Source organism: Urocampus carinirostris, chromosome 10 (genome assembly GCF_059441175.1).
Source record: "Urocampus carinirostris isolate Australia breed hairy pipefish chromosome 10, RoL_Ucar_1.0, whole genome shotgun sequence".
In the NCBI taxonomy this organism is placed as follows: domain Eukaryota; kingdom Metazoa; phylum Chordata; class Actinopteri; order Syngnathiformes; family Syngnathidae; genus Urocampus; species Urocampus carinirostris.
In genome coordinates, this window is record NC_142358.1 from 7,234,637 (window position 1) to 7,253,737 (window position 19,101).

The window sequence follows — 19,101 nt, forward strand, 5'->3', positions numbered from 1 at the left end:
GGCCATAGCACGTCGTTCCGCGTCATTACCTCGTGTGCCGCCCGCGGTTAACACGTGCTCAAAGTTTTGAGCAGCTCAAAACTTTTTCGCGCGGCCAACCGCGCGTGAATTTCCAACCGCGAGTAAAGCACTGCTGTATCTCGTCTATATGGCGGTCTCAAAGCGTCCAACAGTGTCTGCCAGAAATTTCTGGCCGTGATTCAGCCGCAAACGGCTGTGTGACCGGGCCCTTAGTGTTTAAAACAGGGACCCACTATATCATGTTGCTTTAATTGTCAATGTTTCAAAACCAATTTGATGAAACAAATCTATTTTTAAACTAATTTAAATAAAAATAACACAGAGAAGTCTGCATCTATACTTATTCACAACTGAAAACATTGGATGGGTCTCCAGTATAGGCCAAATTTTCTTTATCCCAATGCAGCCCCCTACACCAAATAGTTGCCCATCCCTGCATTAGGGGGACTCCACTTGCCCGGCACTTGAAAGCCCCCTAGTGGATACTTAAGGTGCACTACTTCTTGCTGCTTTCAACATGTGATTTACAGTGCCAAACGTTTTTATGTTGTTTTTACAAGAGCTAGGCAGTTTTCCGACCAAGAAAAAAAAAAGTAATGAATTGAAAGCAGGCTGTCAGCATATAGATGTTGAAATTTTATGAAGCGGGGATGTTTAACAAGAGCCGTGTAGCAATTTAGGGTACACTGAGGGGCCTTATTTTTTAATTAATGTCCATGAGCATTGATTTTGCTTTTATTATTTTCCATAATGGGTGCGCTTTTTTAAATATAGGGAAATGTAGTAATATGTGCAGCGTTTTAAGAAAAAATACACAACTTAGAATGTATTTTGTTGTTGACACTATGTTTTGTTCTCTGTTCATTCTGATGCAAGCTTACACATTTAAATGAAAAAGACAAAAAAAAAAAAAAAAAAAAAAAAAAGATAACAGTACCAGAAATCAGGGCCATTTACTGCCAATAGTTAGAGAAAGAGTTTTGTAGTGGATTTAAAAAAAAAAAAAGAAGCAGACGGCTAGTTTCTGAGGTCATGGGATCAAATCCAGCCTTCCTGTGCGGAGTTTGCATGTCCTCACCATGTTTGTGTGGGTTTTCCCTGGGCACTCTGGTTTCCTCCCACATTCAGAAAACATGCATGTAAGGTTAATTGGCCCGTCTAAATTGTCCCTGGGTGTGAATGAGCAAGTGAGTTATCTGTCTCCTGGTTGCCCTGTGACTGGCTGGCAAACAGTTCAGGGTGTCCCCTGCCCATTGCCCGAAGACGGCTTGGAACAGCTCCAGCAACCCCGCCTCCCTACTGAGGATAAGCAGTGTATATAATGGATGAAAAAAAGCAACCCCAAATGTAGAAACACTATATATTGTATTTTCCGCCCTCAAATAGGGTTCCTACCGCTTAAGGTAAGCTATAAATTAAAGACTTTTTAAGACTTTTAAGTGCCTTTTTAAAATGAGAGACTAAGGCGGGAACAAAAAAAACAAACAAAAAAAAAAAACAATTGAAACAAACAAAAAATAAAAAATAAAACCCACCACATGAATTAGAGGCAATATTAAGCACATGTTTATTTTATCATCATTATTTTTAAGTCACATTTTGGTCCAGTTGAAAACTTTCAATTTGAAAAGCAGCACTCTCCAAAGACACGGAAAACAAGTAAAAATGATGTTTACTGTACTCCATGCATCCTGAATCAAAACTGGCAGATAACTACTAATCACAAAGAATTATTCTGCTACATTCATGAAGCGTTTTCATCGTGATGAATGAAAAAAATGTTTTTTTTACTATATGTTTTAAGTTCAAACAGACGTAAATAATATAAATGTGTTCACATTTTTAAGACATTTGAAAATTGGAATCAAGACATTTTAATGTCAATTAAGGTCTTATTTTTCGAACAGTGAATTTACTGCCCTTCAAGGATTTGCGGGAACCCTGCATAAAGAGCACCGGATTATAAAACACACCCCCCAAAAATATATATCATATATTTTTCATATATAAAACACACTGGCCTATACGGCGCATATAATTAAAACTACAGTAAGTGCTACTGTGTTTTGACATTTGCGCATTTAAAACACTATCAGGATATATACTGCACTGATTGATGTTGCAGGTCAAACTGCCCAAAAAAAAAAACAGAACAGAACGCCGTGGGGAAATAACTGATGGTACATCAGACTTGGTGTTTATGTCTGTCAAGATAAAATTTCTGCTTTTGAAATTCTCTAACATTTGTTTCTGGCACTGTGAGCAAAAATAGTGTAATCAAGAGATAAAATCAAATGCCATTTTGTACGTCATCTGTACCAATGGTGGTTTAGTGTTTAAGTGTTAGCGCACTACTGCGGTAACCCTGGTTCAATTCTCTTTGCATACGGCGCTTTGCAAATATGGTAATTTATGTTTTTGGATTAATGAATCATTGCACAAATATGGCAGTATACTGTAAAGCCGTGTGTAGAAACTCACATGTACAAATACTGTATAAATTTCCAAAAGTTTACACTGTATTATGTGGTATAAATGGCGCACTTCCAAATTTATGGCCAATTTATGGTTTTAAGTTGTGCCTCGCGGTCAAAAAAATATGGTAAAAATAATTGTTATTGTCATTATTTTTATTAAATGTGTCTTCATCATTATTGGGGAAAAGAAGGGTGACACAAAATACATTAATTCTAATTATCATCATCATCATCATTAAGCGGGAAGCTTTCTTTACTCACTTGGTTATTTTGTGCCTTGCGTGATCTAATTGGTTCATTTTTGATTATTGATTTTGTTGTTTTGTTTTAACTCTTGTGTGTGTGTGTATGTATTGTGGGTTGTTTGGTGGTGTAAAGGGAATATTTTTTAAATTGTACATTGAATGTCTTTATACAGCATTTTAAGTTGCAATTTGCTGCCTGAATAGTGCTCTACAAATACATTTTGATTTGATTATTGTTGATATAATCACTTAATATAATCAATAATTCTATATTTTTAGAAAAAAAAATATTTGGCTCTGGTAAATCTTTCTGTAGAATAATATAGCCAAAGTAGATACTTTTAATTCTTAGTTATAAGTTAATGGGGACCAAAACCCCTGCGTAATATGTGAAAATATGAATAAATGATTTATGTTCGCAGGTAATAATAGAAACTAGAGCACCCTACTGCTGTTTGACTCAGTTTTGTTGGGTAAGTTGTTCACTTACACTTAATATAAAAAAATACATCATATTTTCTGGATTCCAAGTCACACCTTCACAAAATAGTATTCTGTGATACATTTTTCATCTACAGTTTAAGGTGCACTTGACTATAGGGTGCATTAAATTAAAACTACTGTTCGTGTTAGGGTTGCATTCATAGAATAAACATTATGAAATCTGGTTTTACCACTAAAATGAATTAATTCATTCACAAATTTTTACCGTATGTAGTAGCATTTCATTGTAATTATGTAATTCCAATTTTATTTATCGTATATTCCCGTCTATAAGTTGCACTTTTTAAAAGTCTGGCTATTTTGTTTTTTAGGTGCCTCATAGTCTGGGAAATCCAGTACTTGCCCTAATGAATCCATCAAGAATAAAATGAAACCAAGTTAAAAAAGGAGTACATACCTTTTCATTATCCTTCTCAAGCTGTTTCTGCAACTTCTTCTTTTTGCTTTTGGAGTGTTTGATCTTCTCACGGACTTCGACGTCCTGCAAGTCTAGTTGAGTGAACATCTCCTTCTGGGTCTCAATGTACTTGTTGATTTTGTTCTGTTTTCTGGCGGGAGAACAATGTTTGAACTAAGGGGGAGGAAAAAATGAAATCTCTCCCTCCCCACATATATTGAAAATTGGCGGGGGGGGGGGGGGGTGGATGGAGTGGGGTGTTGTGAAAACAGCAGTGAATTATTGTAACACTGGATAAAAGTGGGGAAAAAAAAAACATCTAAGAAAGTAGGCCCATTGTGATGCCTCAGTACTATAATCCATTCGCGATCGGTTTTAGAACACTGAACTGTTTGATTACTAAAACATTTTTAATAGTATTTGATTTCATACGTTCCTGCGTATTCCAAAATCTGAATTAAAACATGTAAATCAACAAGCAAAAATACCCAAAATATGTGCAACAAAAATCAATAAGAAAAATATAAGTAAAACTTATTTTTAAACAACTATAAATAGCCAAAATAGAAATAGAATTGTACCTTAACAACCATATATACCCAAAGTTTGAGCAAAACATGTACCTATACAACAATAAAGAGTCAAAATATAAATAACGCATGTACTTAAATAACTATTCTCAAAATATTATTAAAACTTATTCAAACAACCGTAATTAGCAAAAAATATGAGTAACGTGTACCTAAACAACCAGTGAAAAGCCAAAATATTAATGAAACCTGTTCCCAAATAACCACAAACACCCAGATTATAAAAAGCAGTGGCCACAAATAACCATAAATAGCCAAAATATTAATAAAACGTGTAGTCAAACAACTATAGGTAGGCAAAATATTATATAACTTGTACCTAAAGAATGATTATTTTAATGTGTAGATAATAAAGATTATTATAATAAAGATAAAAATATAAATTGCATCATTCTTTGTACCGTTCAATCATTCAAAAGCGCTTTGTTGTCAGATCTTGTACACTATTCTGACGTTTCAAAATAATTGTTGTTTTTTGTTTTTACTTCCTCTTAACACTAACTTTCTTGGGGCCCATTAATAATTACAAAAAAGCAATAAAACACGCTGGATCACAATAAATTCTCAACACATGTTGAAGGACTGAAAATCGTTTTCAAAACAATGCTAGCTGACACGGCTAATGTGGCCAAGATGGCTGCTCATCTCATTTGGTTGTGTTCAGGCTTGTTTGAGTTTGTTGAATATCGAACGAAAAGTAACTTGAATTTTTGGGGCGAATACCTGTTTGTTCGGATACAGAGTTTTTAGAGTACTGAGGTTTCACTGTACATATTATTTTTTGTTCTCCCAACTCCTCAGAACAAACAAAGACAATGAGCGTAGAATTCGATGTCAAAAACAAAATGTCATTGATAGAAGTAACCTTACTTTTCCACATTTTTGAGCTCTTGATTCATTTTCTCCATCTCCTCGGCTATTTTAGAAGTTTTCTCAGTGAGTTCCTTGGTGTCCTCCAAGATTTTCTGCTTCTCCTCCTCTTTAGCCACCACTCGCTTTTGCAGATCATGACTGACAAACAGACGGTTAGTAAGACATAACACCGAGCAGTTACACCAAATGAAACAACCATATACAGGGTATACATATTTATCAGGGCCTATTTCAGGCAGTTTTGAAGGACTTTCAAGGCCAATTTCATTTTTTTTTCAGTACCATTAAAATAAGAAATCCGGTGTGTATTGTGTATTTTGTAGATCCATAAATATAGCTGCAATTTACATAAGCAATTTTTAAACTTGCGTGTGCACTTATCAGGACATATGATTTTTAGCTCTTGGGTAAATCGCGAATATATTTGTGGATCTAACAAATACATGTGTAAACATTTTTGAGACAAATCTTTCCCCTTAAGATGTTGGGTTATATTATGGTAATACTTGTAGAAAGTTTTTCCATTACTTTTTACAACTGGAAAACGTTACCTTAATTCATAATAAATGTCAATGGTTGATATGAAATTCTTCTGCTAATACACATTTCATAGTGCCGTTTAGGTGTAGGATACACATGTCCTCTTGGGCGTGACCCATAGGCCAATACCATACAAGCAATGCCAGTTGCCGTTAATCACAAGGGAAGACTGAATGCAATGGCAAAGTGAAGACACCAGAGAGAAGTGTCAGCATCATTTTTATGCAGATTTGTGTTTTACTTTCCTTCATTCGTGGTCTATCGAGGCAGACTACTGAGGAACATGGTAACTATTTCAAGCATTTCAACCACAATTCAAGCAATTTTAAAACCTTAAAAAAAGACTAGATTAAAAGTCAAGGATTTCAAGCACCTGTACGAATCCAGAATATTTTGTGTTTTACTCTAGATTTGTTCAAATTGCTGTGTACTTACATATTGTATTGATAGAGTTGATTTTTGTTTTTGAAGATGTCATTTTCCAAAGTGAGAAACTCCACAGCTTTGTTCTTTTCTCCTTCCAGGGAATTCTTTTCTTTTTCCACCAGTTTGACTCTGTTGAGCTAAAACGGGATCATGTTTACAAAATAATGCTGAGAACAATTATTTTTTGTGACTGTATTTTTTCTAACATTTCACCTGTAGGAAAGATTGTTTTGCAAAAATAAAAAATTAGGGCTGATTTTTTAAAATTGCTATTTGAGTATTTTATTACTTTCTCACAAGTATGCAAAGATAACAGCATTATTTATAACGCATATTAGTTGAGTGTACAAACTCAGGGGTATACAGACCTTTTACTATCTAGATAGCAACTATAACTAGCAAGTATAATTTAAATACATTAATTTATGTTACTGTGACATTATGGAGTCGATTTAAATTTCAAATAAATCCACTCCATCCGTTTCTTTTTCCATTGCACTTACAATGTAAACCATTTTACATTACCTTGAAATTATTGCCGGGCTATCCTTAGGTTGTTTTTAGAACAGTCCTTTACAACATTTATCGAGAAGTGCCAAACCTAATCTCTTTATGAACAATTTACACGACATTGTCATCAATGAATATAGAGAACATTCAATTACTTCGAGCTAGCTAGCTAGTTACTTTAGTTAGCCAGCTAGTTAAAATACATACAACATATTTAATTACCAAACTAATATATTTAAGAGTCGGGCGTCACTTTAAGGTGTAAAAATACACTCTTCCATCTCTTTATAGCTAACTATCTATCTAACTTATGTTTATTGCTAGCGAGTTAACCTCTTATTGACCAAGTATACAGGTCGCCTGGAAATTGTTTTTTTTTGGGCCCATAAAAGAGTCGGTAATCATGTTGTGAGTAATCACTTTTGGCCCCCTTTTTTAGAACAACCCAAACTTTCAATATCCGGGAATATCTACCATTACTTTGTGTCAAGACAATGTAATAAGAGTTTGAAAAAAAAAACGACTTTGATTTTTCAGGATTATAATGAAGAAGAGCAGTGTTTTTCAACCTTTTTTTTGAGCCAATGCATGTTTTTTTACAATGGAAAAATTTTGCGCCACACCGATTACCAAAAATGTTATAAGATGACACTGAACAGTATGTTTAATTACAATATAATTTATAATACCCCCAGACACTTGACAATGACATAATATTTGTAAAAAATGATTCATAAATGTTATATAAAATTTTAAATTTTAAAAAGTGACATGGGATAATTTCTCACGGCACACCTGACAATCTCTCACGGCACACTAGTGTGTCGCGGCACATTGGTTGAAAATCACTGAAGTAGAGAATGGAACTGAACATGAACACATTGTAATACAACATAAACTGGAAATATGAACTGTTATAAATATATACAAAAAATGTTTTTGAGTCTTGCTCCATCAGTTGTCCATATATTCCTGGAGACAGTGACCCTCATCATACATGACCCATCAATACACCAACTCTTTGCCCCTTTGACAATCAAAACTAATAAAGTCAGGTTCAAAGGATCCCAAGTTTTTCTTTTTCTGGTTCCATTTAACAGAAAAAAATGCTTTACAAAATGAATTACTTATTATGCTCCGTCTGTGACATTTCTTGCCTGCAATTGGTCCGTTGCCACACATGGACACCTGTGAGATCCCATTGTGTGAGGTTGCCACCTTGTGGGTGTTTTCGAGAACTACTTAGAATGAAATTTTTTTTTTTTTATTTATAACGGTTGGGGAGTTTCGGTCATTTAAATAGTGCTTGCCAAAGGGGCCGCTAAAAATAAGAGGGTTGAAATAAAATACATCTTACACTTTGAAATTAATCCAAAATTACATTTCGTTGTCAGGTATTGTCAGGTTAATACTATTGGCAGAGCGGCTGGGCCAGGAGGAAAATGATTGATTAATTAGCATGTCTGTTTATGCCAAATAAGTCTCAAATCTGATACCTCAGCTATACGTGAGGAGTAACCATGATGTTGGCTTACCTATTTTTTCTCAAATGCATTATAAAATAAATATACATGCAGACAGATGGATGTACACGTTATATTTATTAAATGACAATTTCCTTAAATCAGTTTTGAAACAAAGTATTATTTGATGTCCCTTTATAAAATACTCAATTGTAACATGGCTAAGTGGTGCTAGGGGCAAGAGTGGAACCAAAACAAGAACAGAATTAGATTTGTTTTACTTTATTTTCCTTTTTATTTATTATCATTACCTTATTTTCCTAACTATAAGTCGTAGTTTTTTTCATAGTTTGATCGGGGGTGCGACTTCTACTCTGATGCAAAGTATGTGTGAAATATTACCACAATAATAATATCATTGAGTTTTACATTTTTTATAATCATTACTGTATATCAGTTCACATCTTATTTTTACAAAAAAACGCAAGAGGGCACTTTAGACGGGTGTTGATAATTTCAACCTTGACCTTATTCGTGGGGGACATTTCTCAAAGCGGAAAGAGGAAGGGAAGCAGCTTATCGTCTACCTCCTGAGTAGGAGTTGTTTCCCGATAAAAGTGACACAGAGGATGATTATTTCATTAGATTTAGTGAAGCTGATAGTTTGGTAAGCATTATCTTTATACCAGAGTTATCTGATTGACTCTTAATATGTTACGTCGTTACTAAAATTATGTGGCCCGTGGGCCTTTGTTTGCCCACCCCTGCCACAAGCTACTTAATTACTTCGGAGGCAACATTGTGGCATTGCTTAGATAATGTTCTAATTAATGCAGAAATAAACTCATATCTTATTTTACTGTGCATATTTTAAGAAACAGACTGACCCTTTTGTGTACCAGTAGCTTCCAATTCTGATGCTAATGTTGTAAAGTCACTTTGATTTTTATCGACACATAACTTAAATAATCATGGGCCAAATCTCATACGTTTTGGGGCAATCTTAAGAGTTGCATTGTGTGTTGGATCATATCTTTTGACGCTAAAGAAACAGATTTTATTTGTTGTTCAGAGCTAATCTTACAAAGCAAAATCATACATAAAAACACGCAATTATTAATCTGAATGTGAAACAGGAAACAGAAAGAAAGGGAATATGAATCACCTTTTCACCCCTCTGTTCATTAAGTAGTTCGATCCTGCGTACGAGGGTCTGGATGGGCTCTTTGAGGCGGCAAGAGCCAATGATGTCCTCCAGGTACTCCAGCATTCCTTCATCATGTTCCGTCTGACCTTTAGGCTTCATCATGGCAATTTGCTCCACTTCGCCCTGAGCACCACGCCAAATAAATCAAACATCTCGGAAAGTTATACTGATACCATTAAATTCAAGAGAATATAGTACAATCTTTGTTTAGAAATATATACAGGACTGTCCCGGCAACTTTATTTTCTGTAATGCAATTAAAAAAAAACTAATTCATTCTGGATTCATGACAAATCAACTTAAATATTGCAATATTGTTTTGATATTGCTGATCATGGCAAAAACTAAAATACCCGATCATAAAATAGAGTATCATAAAAAAGTATACTGGTAAAGTATAAGCTATAATCAGTACTATAAAAATAATAAAAGATTTCCATTATTTCACTTGATTTGTAATGAATCAAGACTGTATGACATGTTTGTTGGATTCATTACGGAACATAAAGACGTATTCACAGTTATTGCATTTTTAAGACAGTTCTGTAAAATTATTTAACACAGACAAATATTAATTTGTGATGTGCAATTATGCAGTGATCGAAATATTATTTTTCATCATATACTGTACCAAAAGTAAAGAACATTTTTCGGGGCACCATAGCTAAAATCACATTTATTTCCCCTTTTAGCTCCCATTGCTAATAGAATTGACTATTTTCTTGTCTCTTATTAGGGATAGTGTGTATTATTTAGAGCCTCTTAGTGAATAAAAAAAAAAAACTTCATTTAAAAAATCTAAGCCATATTGATTTTTATGTAATCAGCAAAAACACATGAATTATCATACAAACTCGAAAGGCTGGATAGAAAATATTTAGGAGGAAACCCATGCTTTGAGTCTCTGTAGTCTTCATTTTTCCTTAGGCTTTTGAGCACTCGTTTTTGCTTGCACAACACAATACAGCATCCATCCAACATTGCAGGGGTCCGGAAAGAGCCATAAGAGCAAAACATTTTTTTAAAAGAAATTGAGAGTCACATCTTATGTTTTCAGACAAAATTGAAAAAAACTGCTAAACACGCTTTTTTGACAAAAGCTTATTCTTCAGCACACTTTATTTCACCGTGTGTCATTTGATGATTTAATCAAATGTATGAAATGCTAATAATGCCAAATCCTGTGTCCCAAATCAATGTAAATATGCTATTTACAATTTGTCTTCCACTTTCAGTTTAGAGTGTTGAGGCCATTTTTATCCATGAAATTTATCCTTAATAACGGTTTCAAAACAATGTGCATGAAAAGTTCTTTTGTGAAAATGTCACATATCATCATATTGACTTTGGGTGTAGACTGGGGGGAAGAGAGAGAGAGAGAGAGAGAGAGAGAGAGAGAGAGAGAGAGCGGAGAGCGAGAGAGAGAGAGAGAGAGAGAGAGAGAGAGAGAGAGAGCGAGAGCGAGAGCAATTATTCATACATTCATTAATGGTTACTGTGAGTTAAGAGCATTTCATTGTAATGATGCATTTCTAATTTGATTTAAGGAGGATTCGATTCATTTTTTTTAATTAAATGTTACTTGTTTTGTACCCTCAACTTGTTATTTTAAACTGGGGTATTTTATCTCGTAATTTTTATGGCGCTATCAAGATGGCACTGTTTTCATTTCGTGCACTAATTTTAAAGGGAACTATGAAATTCTTGTAAAGTTCTTTAATTTTATAGTTATTATTTTCTTATGTAAAAGGGAAAAGAGCACATTAAAAAAGCATTGCTAGAGCATTTTTATGTGCGCCTTTCAATTTTTACTTAAAAAATATATATACATTTTAAACATTTTTTTTCCACATTATCACCATGGCGATAAAGGCTCACCCACTAAATTTTCTCGTACAAGGGAGCAAACATTTTTAAGTGCAAAAATAAAACAGAAACCAGGAAAATATAAAAATGGAAAACAAAATCCCCCATGTCATCCTACTCTGACCATTGCACTAAATGCTTCTTGCCAGAGGCCTGGAAAAATGACCTTGGAGAACAAGCCTAATCCTCTTCCCATAGCCATGCAGCAATATCACACAGCTGAAACCATCCAAAGACGGTAAGAATAGTCATCAACACACACAACACACTTGTAAAGCAAACTGCATACCACAAACACACAAAAAAATGCAAAATACCCTTCTCACCAGAAACTCTTGCTCAGTGAAAAATAATTAAAATTCCTTTGAAAATGCATCAAAATTGGCCACTTGGTTTCACCGACATGAGCCATTACCTCATGCGGCTCGGAGTTAATCAGTAATCAAGTTTGGCACAAACAATTACTGCAGCGCGAGTGTGACCAGAAAACGTTTTCAAAAACAAAAATGAAGGAAATAAAACTTGCAGTCCCAAAAGATGATAACAATGATTGAATTTCTGTGTTTGATCCGGCCACACTGAAGCAGCACTGCTAATACTGGGGTTCGTCTATCACGCCAATATTTACGTGCTGCTAAAGCGTGACGGGTACTGAGTAGGACATTTCAATGCTTTCCTATTAATTTAGTAACTCCTTCCCAAACAGAAACAGTTAATTCAGTTTCTGCCAGTTTTTCCTTAAAATTCTAAAGCAGCAAATAATGGTTTGCACTTTATGCACGGTATCAAACCATGATGCGCTGCTAGAGCATTTTTAAGGGCTGTTGGGAAATTGAAAGCAACAGATACCAAACAAAAAACGCAGTCTAGCCTTTAAAGGGACAGTGTGTAATGTTTAATGCCTCCTACTGGTAAAAAAAAACTTTCAATCAGCAAAAAACCAACAACATTGAGTTGAATGCTAGGGGAAAATATAAAAACGATTATACCAGCGTAATTTTTACACACACACACACACACACACACACACACACACATATACATATATATATTATATATACATATATACATATATATTATATATATATACATATTATATATACATATATACATATATATTATATATATATACATATTATATATACATATATACATATATATTATATATATATATACATATTATATATACATATATACATATATATTATATATATATATACATATTATATATACATATATACATATATATTATATATATATATACATATATACATATATATTATATATATATACATATTATATATACATATATACATATATATTATATATATATATACATATTATATATACATATATACATATATTATATATATATACATATTATATATACATATATACATATATATTATATATATATACATATTATATAAACATATATATACATTATATACATATTATATATACATATACATATATATATATTATATATACATATACATATTATATATACATATACATATTATATATACATATATATACATATACATTATATATATATACATATACATTATATATATATATATATTATATACAAATATATATATATTATATACATATATATATATATATATATATATATATATATATATATATTATATACATATATATATATATATATATATATATTATATATATTTTATATATATATATTTTATACATATATATATATATTATATATATATATATATATTATATACATATATATATATATATTATATATATTTTATATATATATATATTTTATATATATATATATATTTTATATATATATATATATATATACACATACATACACATATATATTATATATACATATATATATATGAATATGTGTATAAATAATTGGTCGAGAAATTTGTATTTCCTTTACACAGTGGAATCCACGTTTAAGTTGCTGCCATGTTTGTTTAACATTTAGCCACCACGCAGTGATCTGTGGCACTGGCCCTACCTGCACCAGACAACACAGTCCCATCTCGTGGTAAAACATTACACACTGGGGCCTTAATTTAGGGATGTACAAACTTTGAGTGGTGGCCAGCAGAGAGTTAAAAAAATGGGCTGACAGGCGTGCCCAGGAGGAAAAAAAATGATGGATTTTTATAGTGTCTGCTGATACAGTCTAAAGCTGATACGTTTCACACTATTCATGCTACACTAAAAAACCTGCAAAGACAAGCATTAAAGCCCCAACCTCATCCCCCTCAGATCAAAGTAAAATAAAAGCGGACAGGCATGGTGGGAAAAAAATATAAAGGCTCTTTGAACTTGCTGGTCCCAAGACGTCGGCTCTACCTCCTGAGCTCTTGCCGCGTCAAAAATAACCAATGAACAATCAGTAAATACAAAAACAAACACAGACCCCCGCAGTATTTTCATCGAAAAAGCATATTTCAAAATTGTACACCTCTGAAGACTGGTAGCACTGGACTGACACTACTGAAAATTACAGAGTGCAGGTCATGTCTAATGAAAAATATCTTCACGGAGGAGGGGGGACAAGACTGATACCAAACAACTGTTTTAAGACGTCTATGACTCACATTTTTTTTTGACTTAAAAAAAAGTTTGGGTGCACGTTCTACATGAGGCTTTACCGTATTGAGCATGCCGAAATCTCACCAATAGATCACCAAGGATTTAGATGAAAAGGCATTGGGTTAAATCTCATTATCACGAAAGCATAGACTAATGTTAATTTATTGTGCCTTTTACATGTTTCAGTAACAATAAAATTGACATTTACAAAGCCTAGAATAGAACTTATCATCATTGTAACATGTGAAACGCAGATTGAAATTAACTCAGGTCTCTGATACCGTGACTATAGATTGAGTTTTATGTCATTATCACACTATGTTTTTTCTCATTTAAATCACTGGTAGTCCAGTGGTTATACAGTAATCCCTCGGTTATCGCGGTTAATGGGGACCAAAACCACCCGTGAAAAGTAAAAATCCGCGAAGTAGCGACGCCCCTTCAAAAATGCTTAAAAGAAATAAAATAAATAAAAATATATACATTTGTTAATTATTCTATTTTATTATTATTTTTTAGACCTGCGAAGCTCTGAACCCGCGAACGTGGAACCACGAAGTAGCGACGCCCCTTCAAAAATGCTAAAAAAAATAAATTTAAAAAAAAAAAAAAAAGAATTTTTTTTTTTTTATTATTTTATTTTATTATTATTTTTTTAGACCTGCTAAGCTCTGAACCCGCAAATGTGGAACCACGAAGTAGCGACGCCCCTTCAAAAATGCTAAAAAAAAAAGGAAAAGAATTTTTTTTTTTAAATTACCGTTTTTTTCCGCAACATAAGGCGCACCTAAAAGCCTTTAATTTTTTCAAAAGCTGACCATGCGCCTTATAATACAGTGCGCCTTATTTATGGATCAACATTAATTTGCAAAGTCTTCCAACTTACTTGCAGCTGCCGACTAGATTTTCCCCCGAACGCCAAGTAGTACGCGGTGTATGCTGGGATTTATTTACCGGCGTTTTATTGGCTAACCAATGTGTCAATCATCATTTGAATCGATCACTATTGGCTAAAGTTTTTCGGAGGTCAAGGGGCGGATCCTTTTTATCATTTACAGGTTGGCATTGGCTTAAACGGCAAAACAAAGCCTGCAATTGGCCGAAAAAGATGTGTCAATCATCAGTTGAATCGATTACTATTGGCTAAAGTTATTCGGAGGTCAAGAGGCGGATCCTTTTTATCATTTACAGGCTGGCATTGGCTTAAACAGCAAAACAAAGCCTGCAATTGGCCGAAAAAGATGAATGTGTATAGCACGTTGGGTTGACGGCATAGAGAGCATTATTTACTATTCTGTATTTGTAAATATTTTATTCTCCTGGATTTACTACACTCACGGATATAAGAGGACATTGGCTGCACATTATTATGAACACAACGACTTCGGTGAGCTACTCCGGGTTTTATATTATCCCTGTATCTTGTTTCAGACTGAACTCGATGTTTCTGTGATAAGCGGTGCAGATAATGGATGGAATGGAGTGTCTATTTTTAAATTAAACTCAATTCCAAGTGTTTATTGTCATATGCACAGTAAAGTTGCGAGCGAAAAAGAAAATAGAAACTAAGGAATGGTTGGCATTTCTTGAATCCCAAGACTTTAACCTTCCGAATGATGGAACAATGCATTTGAGTGACATCGTACGGACACCGCATCCGCACGTGTTCTCGACACGTATTTGCGTCTTTGCAAGCTTTCGGAATGTTAAGGGGATAATAAGTTTGACTGAACTATCTGACTGTTTTGTCGACGTTCCCATTGTAGCGCCTTATAATCCGGTGGTATTATGTATGTCAAAAATAGGACCAAAAACTATTTTTTCGGGGTGCGCCCTATAACCCGGTGCGCCTTATAGTGCGGAAAATACGGTATTTTATTATAATTTTTTTTTTAGACCCGCAAACATGGAACCGCGAAGTAGCGAAGTCTCAATGTATGTCAAAGCTCTCCAAACCTTTGGCTTCTCTTTAAAATAAAAAAAATTAATAAAATAAATATTAAAAGCTAGGTCATAGACGAATAATTGCGGTAAATGATGTTTTGGTGCTGTTCTTGTACCCAGGCCTCCTCCCTAAAAATATTTTTCATAAAACGTTATACTCTGCATTGTGTTATCTACATTCTAATAATATAAATAAGTGCTACCAAACATTACGAATCTTCCATAATTTACAACACCAGTTCATAATAAATTACTAAATACCTATTTTCTATGAAAACTAAAAAAAAAAAGGAAAATAATTCACACACTGCTCATTTTTTGCGTCGAGAATGTTGATTGTTCTTTTTTTTATTATGCATTAGTGCTGAACAATTGCAATGACAGCCGGTTTGACGTTAAATGTGTTAATTACAAAGCTTAGAATAGAATTTTAGTGTCATTGTAACATGTGAAACGGAAAAGAAACTAACGTTGCGTCTCTGGTACTGTGACTAAAAATAGTGTGATCGTGAGATACACCGCCGCAACCCAGGTTCGATTCCTGTTGCATCCAATTGCAATGTTTGAGCTAAGAAAAAGCTAAACAAAATTTAATACTGATTTGTGAAAGAAAATTAAGGATGAGTTTTTGGTACTATTCTGTTCAGCGGGCCTGATTCAAAAGCCTGACGAGATTTTCCCACCCATGCTTTAACTACACAATCTCGTCAAGCAAAACATAAAAATCCCTGACATCATGTGATGTCACAGAATTCCATAATAAAGAGGGAAGAAAACAAACTGAAAATAAATGAGCTTTTACCTGCAGGATGAGAAATCGATTGTGATCCAAGTCGATGCCGTGGCTGCGAAGCAAAGCGCCCACTTCCTTGAAAGTTGCTTTTTTGCCATTAATGGAGTAAGCGGAGGAATTGTCTTTGTTGGCGCTCCTTGAAACGTAAAATTTGCTGTTGGGGATCACTTCATAGTCATCTCCTTCCTGAGTACAGAGGAGAGGGAGGGGGGGAGGGGCAGAAGACATTCGCAGTTTAGGGCACAGGAGTTCAGTAGGGAAGAGGACAAAAACACCTATCAACTAGGATTCAAGCATAGTGAGGGTAAGAGTGCTAGAAAAAAAAATTCAATCAATGTACTTGCATTATTGGCTATTAATAGAGGTCGGACGTGCGCACCATTTTCTAACCAGTAAACAGCAACTATGATTAGGTGTAGTTAATGTAAAACCCCTAATACAACATGTTCGAATTTCTGACTACAAAACTGTTGGAATTATTACATAGTATAAAAATATATTTTTTTTAGTTATAAAGTCTAATGTAGGGCTAAGAGTTTTGTTGTATACACCAGTTGTGTATAGATAAAAAAAAATCACTATTAGGTAGGAGTCATTTCCCCCTTTAAAATATAGAAAGCTGAGTCAGGAGAAAACATATTTAAATGAAAAAAAAAATGCTTAAAGCTTTAATATAGAGCTAAGAGCTTTATTGTCTAGACAAGTTGTTTTAAAAATATTGAAAAGGCGCCATTTTCACTTATGAGAAGAAAATACGTAAAGCAATAAACATTACTGTATATACATATATTTGAACATAACATTCTATCTATGAAGTTTAGGAGCTAGTTTTGTTGTCTACACTAATTGTGTAAAAAAGAAAATCATTCCTACATAGGGAGTCATTTTTCTTATAAGAAAAAGAAAAGAGTGCTATGACTAGAAGACATAAACATTCAAATATAATATTTTAGTTATAAAATTCAATGTAGAGGTTTTTTTAATATCCAAACCAGTTGTGTTTCATGATTCTTTTACTTCAAAGAGAAAATAATGGTGTTATGAATAAACGACATATTACAATTTTCAGCAACAACAACTCTTGGAGTTATAATATTATATATACAGTATATATTTTTAATGTAACATTTGACTTATAGACAAAAAAAGAGCTAGGGGTTTTGTTATCTACGGTACACTAGTTGTGTTAAAAAAAAGATCATTCTTACACAGGGAGTCATTTTTTTCCACTTTAAAGAGAAAAAAATAGTTTTATGAGGAAACATCTATTTTTATCTAATAAAACGTGACATTTTACTTATCCTTTATTTAGAGCTAATACTTTAGTTGTCTACATCAGCTATGTGTAGATAAAATAAAATCACCCCAAAAAAGGAGTCATTTTTCTCCCCATACAAAAAAATAAAACTTAAGTTATGAGTAAATTACCTTGTAATTTCCAGCTACAAAAACTATTGGAGTTATCATATTATAAAGACAGTATATATATATATATATATATATATATATATATATATATATATATATATATTTGTATGTAATATTGTACTTCAAGTTTGAAATAGAGCTAAGAGTTGGGTTATCTACAACAGTTAGTTAAAAGACATCTCACACAGGGAGTCATTTTTCACCTTACAGGATGAAAACTTAATGATGAGGAAACAAAATATATTTACATATTTAAAAGGTATATTTTTAATTTTAACATTTAATTTAGAACCAAAAGTTTTTTTTTCTACACCAGTAGTGTGTATGTGTGGATGGATATATATATATATATATATATATATATATATATGTTAAGAAAATCATTCTTACATCAGGAGTTATTTCACCCCGTTCACAGACCGAAAAGTTATTTTTAATATGATATATTAGTTTCCAGCAACAAAACAGTTAGAGTTATATATATATATATATATATATATATATATTACTTTTATTGTAACATTTTACTTAGTCTAAAATAGAGCTTAGAGTTTTTTTGTCCACACCAGTAATGTAAAAAAATTCATTCTTACATGGGGATTCATTTTCCACTTTAAATAGAAAATTGAGGTAACAAACATCATATTTAAAAAAAAAACAAAGTTTAATTTAGAGCCGAATATTTTATTTTACTACATCAGTTGTTTAAAAAGTAATCCTTCTTAAATCGGGAGTCATTCTTTCATTTTAAAGAGAGAAAATTAAGTCATATTTAAGTTATAATTAACAACATATTAGAATTTCCAACAACAAAAACTGTTGGAATCATTATACATATTTAAATATATAATTTTCGTTCTAAAGTTTAAAGTAGAGCTAAGAGTTATCTAAACCAGTTGTGTAAAAAATAAATATATCACTTCAAAGAGCAAAACTGAGCAATGAATATATGACATATTATATATAATAATAATAATAATAATAATAATTTCCTTGTATTGTCATTCTGTGTAACAATGTACACAGAACGAAATGTCGATTGCACCTGACCCGATGCAGCCGCAGCCAAGAGAGGGCGCCGCCGACCACTTTTTAAGTCTTAGGAATGACTCGGCCGGGGCGCGAACCCGAACCTCCCAGTCTCAAAGCGGGCGCCTTACCATAATACTTCTGTTATAAAGTATAAAGTAGAGCTGAGAGTTGTGTGTCTACACTAGGC

General features: G+C 33.1%; 1 protein-coding gene across 1 annotated transcript in view; it reads right to left on the reverse strand.

The window, feature by feature from the left end:
• Window positions 1-19,101, reverse strand: part of smc4 (structural maintenance of chromosomes 4) — a 56,549-nt gene that overhangs the window by 28,429 nt on the left and 9,019 nt on the right. Inside the window, exons 5-9 of the mRNA XM_088345243.1 lie at window positions 16,464-16,640; window positions 9,212-9,376; window positions 6,083-6,210; window positions 5,105-5,245; window positions 3,645-3,795 (exon numbers count right to left, since the gene is read on the reverse strand). Of these exons, the coding sequence (XP_088201369.1) occupies window positions 3,645-3,795; window positions 5,105-5,245; window positions 6,083-6,210; window positions 9,212-9,376; window positions 16,464-16,640 (762 nt within the window). The remainder of the gene's footprint in view (window positions 1-3,644; window positions 3,796-5,104; window positions 5,246-6,082; window positions 6,211-9,211; window positions 9,377-16,463; window positions 16,641-19,101) is intronic.